Source organism: Paramisgurnus dabryanus, chromosome 3 (assembly GCF_030506205.2).
Source record: "Paramisgurnus dabryanus chromosome 3, PD_genome_1.1, whole genome shotgun sequence".
Lineage (NCBI taxonomy): Eukaryota > Metazoa > Chordata > Actinopteri > Cypriniformes > Cobitidae > Paramisgurnus > Paramisgurnus dabryanus.
The window spans coordinates 44,833,723-44,850,970 of record NC_133339.1 but is presented as its reverse complement, the minus strand read 5'-3'; the positions used below and the strand labels follow the sequence as shown (position 1 = coordinate 44,850,970).

The 17,248-nt window shown below is 42.1% G+C and overlaps 1 protein-coding gene across 1 annotated transcript in view; it reads left to right on the top strand.

The window, feature by feature from the left end:
• Positions 1-9,642: 9,642 nt before the first annotated feature.
• Positions 9,643-17,248, top strand: part of LOC135744760 (5-hydroxytryptamine receptor 3A-like) — a 58,038-nt gene continuing 50,432 nt past the window's right edge. Inside the window, exon 1 of the mRNA XM_065263069.1 lies at positions 9,643-9,719. Within this exon, the coding sequence (XP_065119141.1) occupies positions 9,680-9,719 (40 nt within the window). The 5' untranslated portion in view covers positions 9,643-9,679. The remainder of the gene's footprint in view (positions 9,720-17,248) is intronic.

The window sequence follows — 17,248 nt, the reverse complement described above, 5'->3', positions numbered from 1 at the left end:
AGGATCCCTTGACAGAAATGCAAAATAATACACAAAACTAAATTATCAGAGGTGTATAAAGACCTTTCATAACGAACCGTTATGTGTTTATTGCCTTAGAATGATGTTTTATCTACATACACAGAGGGTCCCCTTGCATGGAAGCCGTCATTCTGTTCAGCCATGTTTCTTTTTTTACTAAGTTATCTCCAACGATGACATGTTTGTTCGGTGGAGGCTACCGTAGCTTCTCTATGCGCTTCAAAAGCAAGAGGTGAGTCATGGACTGAGCCGTTGGCTCAAAATTTACACACTACATCTTTAAATATACGAGCTTGATAAAAATTATAATTCTAGAAGAAATCTGCATCTATATATTTATATCTGTGTGTGTGTCTGTGTGAAGTGTGTGTCTGTGTGTGCGTGCGTGTGCCTGTGAGTGTGTGTGTGTGCGTGTGCCTGTGAGTGCGTGTGCGTGAGTGTGCGCGTGAGTGAGCGTGTGCGTGAGTGTGCGGGTGAGTGAGTGTGCGCGTGAGTGAGCGTGTGCGTGAGTGTGCGCGTGAGTGAGCGTGTGCGTGAGTGTGCGTGAGTGTGCGCGTGAGTGAGCGTGTGCGTGAGTGTGCGCGTGAGTGTGCGCGTGCCTGTGAGTGAGTGTGCGCGTGCCTGTGAGTGAGTGTGCGTGAGTGTGCGCGTGCCTGTGCGTGAGTGTGCCTGTGCGTGAGTGTGCGTGAGTGTGCGCGTGCCTGTGCGTGAGTGTGCCTGTGCGTGAGTGTGCCTGTGCGTGAGTGTGCCTGTGCGTGAGTGTGCCTGTGCGTGAGTGTGCGCGTGCCTTTGAGTGAGTGTGCGCGTGCGCGTGCCTGTGAGTGAGTGTGCGCGTGCCTGTGAGTGAGTGTGCGCGTGCCTGTGAGTGAGTGTGCGCGTGCCTGTGAGTGAGTGTGCGCGTGCCTGTGAGTGAGTGTGCGCGTGCCTGTGAGTGGGTGTGCGCGTGCCTGTGCGTGAGTGAGTGTGCGCGTGAGTGAGTGTGCCTGTGCGTGAGTGAGTGTGCGCGTGCCTGTGCGTGAGTGAGTGTGCGCGTGCCTGTGAGTGAGTGTGCGCGTGCCTGTGAGTGTGCGTGCGTGCGCGTGTGTGTCTGAGAGTGCGCGTGTGTGCCTGTGAGTGTGCCTGTGAGTGCGTGCGCGCGTGCGCCTGTGAGTGCGTGCGCGCGTGCGCCTGTGAGTGCGTGCGCGCGTGCGCCTGTGAGTGCGTGCGCGCGTGCGCCTGTGAGTGCGTGCGCGCGTGCGCCTGTGAGTGCGTGCGCGCGTGCGCGCGTGCGCCTGTGAGTGCGTGCGCGCGTGCGCGCGTGCGCCTGTGAGTGCGTGCGCGCGTGCGCCTGTGAGTGCGTGCGCGCGTGCGCCTGTGAGTGCGTGCGCGCGTGCGTCTGTGAGTGCGTGCGCGCGTGCGTCTGTGAGTGCGTGCGCGCGTGCGTCTGTGAGTGCGTGCGCGCGTGCGTCTGTGAGTGCGTGCGCGCGTGCGTCTGTGAGTGCGTGCGCGCGTGCGTCTGTGAGTGCGTGCGCGCGTGTGTCTGTGAGTGTGTGTGAGAGAGTGTGTGTGTGTGTGTGTCTCTCTCACATCTGAATTAGCATTGTTTTTGTCATCACTTTTGACAGTAAAAGGAAAAACATTTGACTGAAAGCAGTTACAACAATATAATTGAATTTTGGGATCAATTTATGAAGGTTTTTACTCAATGTAAAACTTCTTTGTCTTAACAACATAACTACTAAAGTTATTCTTCGCAATGCATAACAATGGTATTTTGCCGTGTGTGTGTGTCCACCGGATTTTTTTTAAGAGTAGCCTAAAGCATATGGATGGAACCATTGAGCGTTTTTCCTCTTCGCTTTGTACTATGTAGACGATCCCTATCTGCAGTTTTACGTTCCAAAATGTATAGATTTCGAGACAGTAAATGCCATTAAAAACAAACTACAGTGTGTTATCGTCTACGTTTTAAAACAGTTCGAACACAACCTGTTTTTCGTTCATAACGTTATTGATGCATTGAAGTATCTCTGGCATACGTCAAACTTCCAACGTCAAACGAACTTTATATTGGTTAACGTTAAATGCTGTACATGTATTAGAAGACTATTTTAGACAATGGTGCCTACTACAAAAACCAGGCAAAGCGCAGCGTGGCCGCTACTTCATGCCTCTTCCCATCCAAGTTAACACTTTAACATTTAATGTTAACTTAGTCCATTGCTTTCTTTTGGCCAAGTTAGCTGCTTTGACTATTAACTTAGCTATGGCTAAGACGAGATAACATGACATTAGCTGCTACCGAACCATGCTTTCGCGATTATTAATCAGATTAAGACGAAACGACAGCTACATTATATCAGTGATAAAAGATAACATCTCCCAAAAAAAGTAGTCGAAATAAACAATAGCATACTTACTGACATAATCTACTTCTCCCGGGAAACATACCAAGAGGTAAAACTGCCAATATGGAAGGGGAAATACCATGTACCCAGCGTGCCTTACGAAACTCTCTCTCTTTCTGGTTTTATTGGCGGATCGCAACCAACTTGTTCAGGTGCATATCGCCACCTACTGTACCGGGGCTCGCGAAACTCTTCGCGATTGGTCGATGAAACGCTATCAGTAACGCCCTAAGGGCGTTCTTGTGTCGTTACGGGAACACCCAAGCCGCAGCTAGACCCTCCTCCCTGACACAGACATCCTACCTACCCCAGTCTCGAGTTTGTTTTCCGACAGCAGCATTGCACCGTCAACATGTCTGAAATAGTGCTCTTCCCATCTGACATCGCTCCACCACAAGCCTCCGGCGCAAGCAAGACAAGTTCTGATTAACCCGGAAGTTAAAGAGCACATATTTCGTCGCCAAAAACGACAACATGATTTTGTGTATTTGTTAGCTATAATACAATGTGTTCGCGTTTTTCATGGTTCAAAAACACATTATTTTCCACATACCATTCATTTTTGTATCTCCAGATTTCTCTCTCTTCCTGAAATGCACTGATTTCGTACAAACTCATTTATTTGAAAGCGCAATGACCCTTATTTCCCAGCTGGTCTGTACGCTGGGATCGGCCTAAATACATCTGACGTCAGACGGAAAATGTGACGTTGTTTGAAAGTATTGGTCACAATACAAGGCTTCATCAGTTAACGTACAGGCTGCGAGACCAAGAGGGAGGATTTATAATAATATCAGTCTTCATTGCATCATTAATCCCAGGACGTAAACCATTTGCCTACAATTCGTGTGTTTGTTGTAGTCCAAGAGGGGAGTTTTACATTGGGAACAATAACTTGCCTCATCATCTACGGAGTTCAAACTCCGGTTCCCCTCTACGTAGCAGATCATCAGCAAGTCTAGGCATTCCCCAAACCTGGCACCTCTCAGACTGCACTGCCTCATTCCAATTTTTCTATTTTTCTTTGGCTGCAAACGCTAGCGTGAGGAAGCCTATGCCAGCAGCTCAAACTCAGCCTCTGCCTGTTTTCCTTCTGCTATCTTTTCCTACCAATGGCCAGCAACCCCAGCTGCAGGTGCCCAAGCAGGACATCCATCTTTTTCATCCTATAGGCTTCTCCAAGCACCAGGCGTTAATCAGTCCGCAAGGCTGCCTTTGCATACAGCTTCAGCGCCTCCTCATCTCCCTTCTAACCTATCTACCCAAAATGCAAGCACAATGAGGAACTCACATATACTGTCCACCGTTTTAAAGGCGCAAAAGAGGATGTTTTCGCCGACTGAGAATCCAAAGACCGTTACTGACTTTTTAAATTGAGCGCATGCGTAAGAACAGCCCCCCCTCCTTCACAGTTAATTTCTAGGGAACGCCTTCCAAAACTCGTGCACGAGTATTTGAACACAAGTGTTGTTTACCACCGGCATATATGCTGTGTCGCGGATTCATTATGTAAAATGATATGATAATAAACACATAAGACGTAACGTTAGATCAGTCGACGCTACTCCTATTTCAACTAGCATGTAGCAGACTGGTCACTGCCTTACAACTACAGTACAAGAACAACGTCAATATACCTGAATAACAGTACAACAATAATTATTCCACAAAGAAAGAATAATCACTGTTACCTGTCAAGATGAATTTTGCGAACTGCGCGTCTGTCTTGACACCTCTCTGTTCCTTCGTTGCTTTCCAGCGTTGAAATGTTTCTCCAATAATGACTCTGGTTATATTACGTTCTTCTGACAATTTTCTCCTCATCTCAGCGACTTCAAAAAAAAAGTCTTTCTTTTGCATCCTCCGGGTTTTTTCTCTACCATGGTGCAAATTCGAAGAGGAAAGCAGGATCACCTATGAAACTAAAGACGGAGTTTCATGCGCTATGCACATGCATCGCCTGTGTAAAGTTACTGGAGCACGCACGTCTCTCACAAGGATCGTAATGCAGTGATTGACAAGCCAGAGGGCCAATCGCTGATGCGATGACCGCGATTGGCTGATGTTTTAAAGGCCCTACTTTGTGCACAGATGACGTATATTAATATTATTACTTTCAGTGCACCTAATAAATAGTCTTTTTGTCACGGTAGGATAAGTCTATCGTGACTTTCTGTGTTGTGTTTGTCTGTATGACTGAAGTGTGTGTGTGCCTCGGCTTTCCCGGGAGGAGAGGATTCGTCGCCGATCACTGGGGCTTTGCCTTTATTGCGGGGAGGCCGGACACCTACTCCATCGGTGTCCGGTAAAAGGCAGCGCCCGGGAGTAGATCTGGGGTTACTTTCGGGCGGAATCTCTTCGGCAAAGAACCCTTTAACATCTACCCTCCTCCCGGCGAAGCTGCAGTGGCGTAATACACTTCTCACCTATGATGCACTACTGGATTTGGGAGCCGAGGGGAATTTAATCGACCATCACTTTGCACGTAAGCTCAAAGTTCCGTTGTCAGCTCTTTCCAAACCCATCTCACCCTTCGCACTCAATGGAAGTGAATTATCTGTTATCACGCACATCACGGACCCGGTCACCATCTGTATTTCTGGCAACCACTCTGAGACTTTGCAGTTTTTTGTCACGGTTTCCCCTCTGGCTCCCATTGTACTTGGACATCCTTGGCTGCTTAAACACAACCCGTCTGTCAACTGGAAACTGGGTACTATCACCGGATGGAGTGAAGCTTATCATAAGTCTTGTCTCTGCTTGTGTACCTGTCTCTGCGTCTGTGTTTCAGGAGGAGACGATGGACTTAACTAACGTGCCCGCTGAGTACCACGACCTGAAGGGAGTGTTCAGTAAGTCCCGAGCCGCTTCTCTACCTCCACACTGTCCCTATGACTGTGCCATAGAGTTACTGCCAGGTACGTCTCCGCCTAAAGGCAAACTTTACTCTCTTTCTGTTCCCGAGATGGAGGCCATGGAGAAATACATTTCTGATTCTCTGGCAACGGGGTTCATCCGCCCTTCCTCATCTCCAGCGGGGGCGGGGTTCTTTTTTGTTGGTAAGAAGGATGGGTCCTTGCGTCCTTGTATTGATTACCGAGGGTTGAATAACATTACGGTAAAGAATACTTATCCTTTGCCGTTAATGTCTTCAGCCTTCGAGAGGTTGCAAGGAGCCTCCGTCTTCACAAAATTTGATTTACGCAATGCTTACAATCTGGTCCGCATAAGGAAGGGGGATGAATGGAAAACTGCTTTTAACACCCCTAGAGGCCATTTTGAGTACTGCGTGATGCCTTTCGGATTATCTAATTCGCCAGCAATTTTCCAAGCACTTGTTAATGACGTGTTGTGAGACATGGTCGACCAGTTTTTGTATGTCTACCTGGATGACATACTGATTTTTTCTACGTCTCTCCAGGAACATGTGCAACACGAGTGCTTCTCAGGTTGCTAGGGAATGGGCTTTTTGTCAAGGTGGAGAAATGCGAATTTCATGCACAGTCTGTTTCCTTTCTAGGGCACATCATTTTGACTGAGGGTGTCCGTATGGATCCGGAGAAGGTTAAGGCTGTGGTTGATTGGCCATCCCCCAGAGTCTCGCAAGGCCCTGCAGAGATTTCTGGGGTTCGCCAATTTTTATCAGCGTTTTATTCGCAATTTCAGCCAACTAGCCGCACCTCTGACCGCCTTGACCTCCCCTAGTACGGTCTTCAGGTGGTCGGATGCAGCCCAGACTGCATTTGCCAAACTGAAAGGCTGCTTCGTTTCAGCCCCGATTCTCGTGGCCCCTGATCGTAAACGCCAGTTCATAGTGGAGGTCGATGCGTCAGATGTGGGGGTAGGAGCCGTGTTATCCCAACGCACATCTTCAGACGGAAAGGTGCATCCCTGCGCGTTTTACTCCCATCGTTTATCGCCTGCTGAACGTAATTATGACATTCGTAATCGGGAGTTGTTGGCTGTTAAACTAGCACTGGAAGAATGGCATCATTGGCTTGAGGGGTCGGGTGTGCCCTTCATAGTTTACACTGATCACAAGAACTTAGAATACATCAAATCTGCTAAACGTTTGAACTCTAGGCAGGCTCGGTGGGCTTTATTTTTCAGTCGTTTCGATTTCACATTGTCCTACCGTCCAGGTTCTAAAAACACCAAACCTGATGCTTTGTCCCGCATTTTTGAGCGTTCCGATCGTGTTTCCTCTCCCGAGCCCATTTTACCGGAGACTCTATTCATCTTTGTGCTCTCATGGGAGATCGAATCGAAGGTAACCAAAGCCTTAGAAGGGGTAACGCCCCTGGCCCGTTGCCCACCGAACCAGTTATTTGTGCCAGAGGGACTGAGATCAGAGGTACTTAAATGGAGCCATAATTCCAGTATAGCTTGCCATCCAGGGGTCAGTCGAACCAAATTTTTGGTTAAGCAACAATTTTGGTGGCCAGGGATGGCTCGTGACACACATGAATTTGTGTTGGCTTGTTCGGTTTGTGCTGTGGGTAAGTCGTCTAATCGTCCTCCTGACGGATTACTTAGACCGCTGCCTGTCCCTTCGAGACCCTTGTCCCATATTTCGCTCGATTTTATTACCGCCCTCCCACCCTCCCAGGGCAATACGGTGATTTTAACAGTAGTGGACCGATTCTCGAAGGCGGCTCATTTTATTCCCTTGCCCAAATTGCCTTCTGCCAAGGAGACAGCGGTCATTATCGTAGACCACGTATTCCGGTTACATGGCCTCCCGACAGACGTGGTCTCCGATAGAGGTCCCCAATTTATATCTAAATTTTGGCGAGAGTTGCAGGTTGCAGGTTGCTAGGGGCTACGGTTAGTCTGTCTTCGGGGTTTCATCCTCAAACCAATGGTCAAACCGAACGAGCCAATCAGGACGTGGAAAGAGTGTTGCAATGTTTGGCTTACAAAAATCCTTCCTCCTGGAGTCAACAACTCTCTATGGTGGAGTACACGCACAATTCATTACCAGTGTCAGCCACGGGCCTATCTCCGTTTAAGTGTAGCTTAGGGTACCAACCACCTTTATTTCCCAGTCTGGAATCCGAGGTTGCGGTCCCCTCCGCGCACGCTTTCGTCCAGAGGTGCCGTCGCACTTTGAGTAGAGCATGTGAGGCTATACTCCAAGCGAGACAACGCACCAAGGCTAAGGCTGATCGCCACCGGTCGAAGCCTCCCGTTTACGTCATGGGTCAAAAAGTGTGGCTTTCAACTCAGAATATTCCGATGCGTTCTGTCTCGAATAAGTTGACTCCCAAATTTATCGGCCCATTTTCTGTTGGTAAGATCATTAACCCAGTAACGGTCCGCCTTAATCTCCCTCCTGTGTACAGACGAATTCATCCGGTTTTCCACATTTCCAAAATTAAACCCGTGTTTAAATCTGGTCTTAATCCGCCTGTCCCGTTTCCCCCCCTCCGCCTTGTATCGTAGATGGGGAACTAACTTATTCGATTAATCGCATTCTGGACTCCAGACGGAGGGGACGTGGATTTCAGTACTTGGTGGATTGGGAAGGTTACGGTCCGGAGGAGAGAAGTTGGGTTCCTGCCCGGGACATATTGGATCACTCCCTTATTGATGATTTCCATCACAGGTCAAGTAGCCCGAGAACGTCAGGTGACGTCCTTGGGGGAGGGGGTACTGTCACGGTAGGATAAGTCTATCGTGACTTTCTGTGTTGTGTTTGTCTGTATGACTGAAGTGTGTGTGTGCGTGTCTGATCACTAATGATCTGAGTGAGTGCAGGTGTGCGTGATTGCTTTACTCCAGCTGGCGGTAGTTACTCAGACGGCATATATACTCACTCATTCTCTCCTCTCACTGCCAGATGATTATGCTACGTGTCTTACCAGTCTTGTCGTCTTCGTGTGTTCCTGTGGTCTCGTCTTCGCGTTGGAGTTCTGCCTGTTTGTGTATCCGGTTTCATCCAACACTCTGAATTCACCCACGAGCACCAGGACCAGTCACCGCAGCCTTTGTCTGTCTGAACTTTCCATCATATCATCTGTTTCATCTTGCCAATAAACTGTGTTTACTTTATCCTGCATTTGCCTCATGATTTTCACCTCCAGTCATCACACTTTTATCAGTTAGTAAAGACAGTTTCAAGTAATATTGCAAAAATGTATAAAACAAAACATCCTCTTTTGTGCCTTTAATTTTATTGTGCGACAAACACGTTGTTATAGACATATTTCATTATTTGGTGCCGTGATGAAGACAGAAATATTATGACAGCGCCTGTAACAATCTTATAGCCTACGCTGCTGTAGCGTTATTTGAGCTGTTTCTGTATGAAGGCAGACTGCTGACAGCGAGTCGTGTTGACAGAGTTCAGGTAAAACTAAGGTCAAGTTTAAAACCAATTTGCGCTTAAGGTGCATGAGTAAAACACACGCACTTCAGGTAGTGTGGTATAAATGCGATAAAAGCATTTACAATGGACGCATACTGTGATTAAATACGGCATACACCACCTCTTCTAATACAATTTTACTCACTGCGATTATGAGCTTAATCGCATTATTATTTTATTGCAAGTATTGCATTTAAATGAGGTAAAGTATAATCACAGCATCACCACAATCTCATAATAGTCACATTATGAGGGTGCATGTAACATATACCATAAGTTATTTTCTGCAAAACGTGCAGTACATATTGCTCAGTGGAATCAGTGTCCCCATTGGGGTGCACTGGACCCCGATCTCCGCTACAGAGTATTTTTCAGTTGTAGAAACATTTCATGAGCAGTAAGCAGATCAGTGGCTCACTCTACCACCTCATGCACTTAATTCATAAACCAATCCACAGATTTCTGTTCTATCCCACATTGGGATAGGGGAGTTCTCCGGGTTTGGGCCATATGCTTACTTCCACAATCAGATTGGATGTAAGGGCGAACTCGTGAAACCTATTTCAAATAAAAATCAGATTTCTGCTTAAACAAACCAGAGGTTGTTGTTTTACTCTGGGACAGTGGTCTTTTCTTGTATAATATATTTCACTCGTTGGTCTCATCTTTACTCTGTTTTAATATTGCACAGCCAGATTTTACCCAATTTTAATTTGTGTAACTCATCTGATAAGGCAGATCAGATCATTACAACTTCTTCATTCATATAGAGGCAGAGAGATGACTGCAAGAAGGAGGTGGAGCATTGTTTCTCACCCACTGTATAAATATAAACAAATGACAATAATGTGTTTCAGAGTCAATCTTCATCCTCCACCACAGGTATCTCTGACTGCCAGCCATGTACCTACACCTGCTGTTTGTTTGTCTTGCATCAGTCTGTAAGTCTCTTTTAAGCTATGTGTTATAGTCATATTCTGTGTTTGTATAATTTTTGTGTTGTATACAACAAAGACCCTTACTATATATACCCTAATATAAATAGTAATATAAATATTTAGGATTATGGGGTGGTTTGCCGGACAGGATTTTGATTAATTCAAGACTTGGCCTTAGATATATTAGGACAAACAAACCTTACAAAAACCTGGTGTGTATTTTGAGCTTTTTTGATGCCATTTTTTCAAGATAATGGTAGGCGAGTAGGTTCTCTTTTGAAATAGGAATCCTGGGGTGAGTTTATACTTTGAGCAAACCGAAGTATGCACTTCCATTTATACTGCCTACTTCAAGTCATGTTAGCTCATAGCTCTTACCAGGTCTCTCCTGCTCCATTGTTCGCAGAAGGATTTTGGTGCTGTGTCCTTTGGCATTCAGTTTATCCATGAGGTTCTCAGTGCAGAACATTGCCGAACTGCCTGGGTCAAAAAAGGTGTAGGTTTTTATGGTCTTGATGCCTTCGGCAACTTCAACTTGAACTGGCACGATAGCTAGTACACATTCTCTACTGGCCCCTGTTGCACAATCAGCTGATACTAGCGCACCATTATGTTTCTTTTAGTTTTATGAGGTTTGGGTTTAGCAAAATCTGCAGCCTTATATTGTTAATTGTGGATGTTGAAGTTTTTGTTGACATATCTGACATGTCGTTCTTTTATTGCAATCTTTGCTCATGTGACATTTTTTCAAGAATCCAAAACAGTGCCTATTCTTTTTGAGATATTCAGCCTTTTACACAAGGTCAAAACAATATCATTGGTATTTGCTAGTGCTGGCCCTGGGCATATGACCAAACATTTATATCAAGGTATTTTTTCAAAATTGCGGCGGTGTAACGGTGTAGGCCAGTATTTTTTTATGCATGATTGGGTCATTTTCTCCTGACTAAGAGAGGAAATACTGCAGTAAATTCACTGATTGTCTTATTTGAGTGGTTCTTAACGTTATTCCTGAAGGCCCACTGCTCTGCACATTTTTTATGTCTTCCTTATTTAACACACCTGACACACAAGAGATCTCCATGAACTGAACTGAGTCTGTCAGATGAAAGAGACATACAAAATGTGCAGAGCATTGGGCCTCTAGGAACGAAGTTGAGAAACACTGTCCTATGTTACTGTCATGATGAGTGAATATTGAAGAAAAAGTACACAAATTAATTCTAAATTACACTATGATTCTAATGAAGTGAAGGAATCAGAATTCATGACAGTTGCAGTCAAAATACAAACCTTTTATTGTACAAATGTTTAACAAACAACTTAAAATAAACTAAAAACTTAAAAATCTCCTTTAACGGCAAAGTTTAGACTTCTTTAACAATTGACAAGCATCCAAAGCCAACTTGCATACATAATATTAAACAAAAGAAATAGAAGAGGTGTGCAATTTGCATTAATAATACAAATCCTTCAAGTTTATGCCCAGGTAAACTACACTTTTTAACATGAGAAAAATATAGATGTCAATGAGATAAGTGTAGGATTGCGATTAGAGTTTAGATTCTCTGCCGGAGGAGAGAATCTATTGTTCTTACCATTAAGAACAATGAAATTACATTACATAAATGCACAAATACATCTCAAGCCATTTAAACTTTTAATATATATAAATAACAAATGTATAACGTGATAAAAAACCCTATAAAAACACTACACTAAATGGAAACATAGGGGGAACAGACTTCGAAACAACACCGGGTCTGGCCCTTGGTCAAGCATTTGTATTTTTTTAATCATTACTAACCTAATTCGGTGCAGAGCATGTGAGCAGAGCAGGTTTCGGATGATTCCGCTTGCTCGGACTGCAAATATGTGAAATAAGGGCTGTCCCGAATAAAATTATTTTTTAGTTGATAAGTAAGCCATTACTCAACAAATCGCCTATTTATAATAATTTAATTATAGCATACTATACAGGACAGAATATAGGCTACTAAACCATAATGAGCGTTTAAGTAATATAGCATATTCCACACTCAGGCGCACGCATAAAGCTTGCCACAAAGAACTGGCAAAAGTAATGATTATGATTGTGTCAAAAATAGCAAGGATACATTTAATTGTTTATTAATAAAATAATTAAAAAAACTCTTTTACTGTCTATGAGGCAATTGGGTGGACGTGGAGGCATAAAGTCAAGGGAGATTATTAATCAGAATTTACTAAAATTAGCTACTGGTCACGTCTCTGCAAGATTTGGCGGGTGATTCAGATTTTTCTTGGCACGGCTATTAAAAGACTTACAATTGTCAGAAAGGTTGTTCACGTGAGTCTGCGCAGTACGCTCGAGCCCAGGAAGTGCATGCTTCTAATTGACTTAAACATCTTATTTATTAAATCCCGACCTTTTGTTGATTAAAAAAATAAGATACAATGTAGGGATGGGACGGTTAGAAAATTTCATATCATGATTATAGTGACCAAAGTTATCACGGTTATCAATATTATCATGGTTTTCTTAAATTGAGATGGAAATGTTCAAAAAGAACTGATACACACACTGAAAACATTTTAACAAGTTTTATTTTTGAAAATCAGCAAATAACAAATACAATTAGCAGCTATATGCACTTTTTAAAGCATAAACATTAAAATCAGGGGTGTCCAGCCTTTTTTGTGTGGTAATCTGCTTTTAAAATGATAAAGCTGACAAGACCTACCTGCTAAAAAACATTTTTTAACAAAACACTGTTACATTTTAATAACACTTTAAATGTGTGTTAGGAGGACTTATTGCTTTGTGCTGCGCCCTCTTGTGGGCTTTTAGGAGTATTTTCTCCAAGATAAAGTAGGTCTTTATAATTTTTCAAGGACGAATTTCGAATGTACTTGTTCAGCCATTTTGACAGCCCTAAAGGGGATCTAATTATAATGATACTGCCACTTCATCTGCGCTATCCAACCATGACGTGGCCTCATGAGTGCGAGAGACAGAGAGAAAGAATGACTGACAGCACAACGCGTTTGTATTCCCTCAAACACAAACAGTAGCCTACAATCTTATAACTTGTAGTTTTAATGGTCTTTCTAAAGGTTGAAGATTAGGATTAACATTACCTTAGTGCAAGAGAGAGAGCGAGTGAGTGAACGAGAGAGAGAGAGAGAGAGAGAGATAGAGAGAGAGACAAAATCTCAAAGCTCATACCAGAGTTTCATAGCTCTTCAGATTCAGATCAAATGAAGATGTTACTGGGGGAAGACAGACACCCTTCAGCTGCTGCTAAATTCATTTATCAGTTACACACCATCAGAAATAATCCACAGCCCTGATCTTGTACAGTACTTTTATTTTACCTCTCATGTGCCTCCATAAATGTACATTTGTATACTTCATATGTTTATATTTCAAAGTCTACTTTATATTGTAAATATCCTCTGATTCTATTTTATTTTGCAGTAGTACTTCATCTATCACCCAGCACCTTAGCTTAATTGCACCTTAATGTTTGTTAATATGGTGTTATTGTATGTTTCTTGTTCTATGTATAATGCTTTGGCAATATTGTAAGTGACACAATCATGCCAATAAAGTTCTTTAAATTAAATTGAAAATTGAGAGAGAGAGAGAGAGAGAGAGAGAGAGAGAGAGAGAGAGAGAGAGCAACGCGACGGTTCCCTTTTCATCAAAAGTATGTTGTTTAATATGTTTCTCTGAAGTTTATATGAATGAACACGAGAATTAATGCACTGCACAAGACAGAGTGAGAGAACAACGCATATTCACTGTCATACACAATAAGCATAAATATGTTGTTTAATGTTTCCCTGAAGTTTCAAATGAATACGAGTAGTCACAAGAAAGAGAGTGAGAGACTGACAGAAGCGCAAATGTGTTCAATCATACACAATAAGCATAAACATGTCATTTGATCTGTTTCTCTAAAGTTTAAGCACTAAACGTGTTGTTTTAATAGAGATTATTTAAATGTGCTTGTGTGGTTTGGTCAAAAAGTAAACTTCTGAGTGTTTGTGGAAGTTTATTTTATTGTAACATGCTGAAAATCATTGTGCCTGTTTAAAACACTGGCAGCAGCATGAGACCTAAAAGTCTTTATTTTTAATAAATATGATAAATGATAAACATGTATTTAGTATGCATAAAACATTTTGACTTTTTGATTGACTTTTTAAACTTGTTCAAATATATAATGCTGAACATCGCTTATAGCTTCTTTTGTGAGTGAATCTCCCTCTTGATGCTCTGTCTTGTCTACAGCAGGGGTTTTCAAACTTTTTGTGTGTGTGGACCACTATTTGTAATCAAGAATTTTCGCGGACCACCTCATAATACTCATTATAAAATATGTCTACACAAAGTCCTGAATTAATCTGCACATCTAAATAGTCTTACTAGCACTAAAACTATAACTGGTCATCACATCAGTACAACAGGTTTCTTAACCTTATATCATAATTATTTATATACATATTCTTAGTGTTGGGAAAGTTCACTTTCTACATGAACTAGTTTAGTTCACAGTTCACAAATTTTAAAATGAACTAATTTATAGTTATTTTTTCCCATATTATTGTTTTTAAATGATTGCCATTGTAGCCCATATAGAACCACCACAGACAGCAATTATTTGATCAGTTTTAACACTGAAGCTAAATGCGTCAGATTTCATCTTCATGTCCAACTTTAAATCCTTATCCAACCAGGGTTTACATTAGCATTGACTGTCTTTTAATTTTTGTATTTGCTTACACATACCTTGAAAGGCTAGCTGGGTGGGGGTCGCACCCCGGGCGAGAAGCATTGCGAGGCATTGCGTGTATGACAACTCGCAGGTATTGCACACCACACGTGCACGTTAGTCAGAGTCTATTTCAAGATCCGGGATATGCGTTAGCAGCCTACGTTAATCGTTAAAGGGATACTTCACCGATTTAGCATTCAGCTTTGTATCTGTAGAAACCCGGCAGTATTACTGAATGACCATGTTTCCCTCCATCATTTCCCCCTGAGAGGAGAGATATCTGCATTTTGGTTCTGCAAAAAAGTCCTCCGATGATGCAAAAATCGTCATATTACATCATCGGAGGACTTTTTTGCAGAACCAAAATGCAGATATCTCTCCTCTCAGGGGGAAATGAGGGAGGGAAACATGGTCATTCAGTAATACTGCCAGGTTTCTACAGATACAAAGCTGAATGCTAAATCGGTGAAGTATCCCTTTAACGATTTAGGACGAATATGGTGTTATTTAATGTTAAACTATTTGAGTTGCGCGGCAGGAACTTCAGCAGCGTCTGTGTTGTTGTGATGACGCATGCAACGTGACTGGTGAACACTGAGTGGTGGCGGTGTTGCCAGATTGGGTGTTTTTTCCGCTACACATTAAGGCCTGTTTACAGTGTGTTTTAGTCGGGTTTTCGCCTGGAAGAATATACAAATCTGGCACCCTATTGAACGACGTTAAACTGAGAGAGCGTTCCGTTCACAGACACAAGAATGAATGAGTTCACAGTAACGTTTATTAGGCAGCAGTACACGTTCGCCCAAATTATGAACGATTTTGTATATTAAAATATACATATTTTTATTTTGCCTTTTCACGGACCACCTGCAGTACCCTCACGGACCACTAGTGGTCCGCGGACCACAGTTTGGGAATGGCCGGTCTACAGCTCAAGTGCTTGAGACTCCGCAAACCTGGATTTAAAGGGATACACACAAAAACTGTGTATTTTTGCTCAAACCCATAAAGAGCCTATTTTAACATGCCACAATAAATTATATGGTATTTTGAGCTAAAACTTCACATATGTACTCTGGGGACATCAAAGATTTATTTTAATATCTTTAAAATGTTGTGTGGAATGTCCCCTTTAAAGCATTTAAACTAATTGATCTGGTTGAATTTCAAACAGCTGTATTTATGTTCAAGGCTAGAAAAAAATGTTTGCCTGGCAATATACAGAAGTAAAAAAAAAAAAGAGTTCAGGGCAATGTCAGATTTTAAGACTCCCAGTTTTCAAACTACTAGGAAAAGTTTTACATAAGTTTTACTACTTTCTACTCCCTTTGTACATGTAAATTGAGTTTTTTATTTTTGTTACTGGAAAAAATGAAGTTTTATTTTGTTGTTAACATGTGTTTTGTTTTACTATTATTTATATTTTTTTATTGTATTTACATGTACAAAAATATATCCAAAGAAAGTCTGAAATGTCTACTTTTAAACAAACTAATTATAATCAAAAACAAATATTGCCTGTTTATATAATCTGTGTTGAAGTAAAGAGAGTACAGTTTTTCCTGGCTGAGCTCATTATCTCTATCTGTTCACTTGGTAATGAATAGGCGAAAAGTTCAAACGGTGACAAAGCAGTTTTATCAGATTTAAAAACTTTACTGCGCGTTTGAATGATAAACTTTATACACACGTCTTCAGTTATGTCTGGACAATGAAGAAGCGTTCATCTTTAACCCGTTTAATCCCACCGGTCACATTTGTGACCGTGTTTTTTTTCTTCTTTCTGAAAGCTCTAAAAGTGTTGATGTTGGCTCTGGGCAAGAAATTAAACTTTTAAATGAAAAAAATAGATTGTCTTGATTAAAATGTATCAATGTCATGTGACTAGGGTGAAAGGTCACATGACCAGATCAGTTTACTTCCTGCTTGCACATCTAGAAGAAGATATCTACCTCAGACTACTACAAAAAGAAGTAAAACATCTTAATTAACAAATAGAACTATCAATTTTGTAGGTGGGGTCACTTACAGATATATTTTGAGAATTTTTTTAACGGTCACAATTGTGACCGGTAGTATAACACACTTTTTCTAATGTAAATATGTCTAATTGAATTTCAATGAAGTCCGGCTATGATGTTTCCCACCGGTCACTTTTGTGACCGAGTATAAAACCTAATATTTCACTAACTTAACCAACATAAAATCAAAGAAGGCATAAAGTTTGTGTGTTAGGGAGGTCTAAGGAGTAAATTGCATGTATTCAAATTCCAAGAAAAAATTTGGGATTAAACGGGTTAACGTTAACTTACCTCAGAAGAACAATGGAACACTGCCTGGAGGAGGATAATATTCCTGAAGTAAGTCATTTATCCTCATTATTTGCTATCATGTATATGCTTATTCATATGCGACCTCAGCACTGCAGACTGCAGGCTTCGGATTGAGAAAGCATTGTTTACAAACAAGGACGCATGTACTTCCCTTACGAAAATAACCATGGTTTTACTACAGTTAAAACCAAAAAAACATGGTTACTGTATTAAAACCATGGTAACCACAAAATAACCATGGTTTTGACACCATGGATTACAAAAACCATAGTTAAACCATAATTAGTGTAGAAAAACAATAGTTTTGCTGATAGTAATCAATACACCACAAAACCATGGTTACTACACTTTTACCACAATAAAACCATGGTTAATTTTCATAAGGGCTTGCGTAATGGCAGATATTTATCTACATGCTGTGCAGTTTAGACACAGT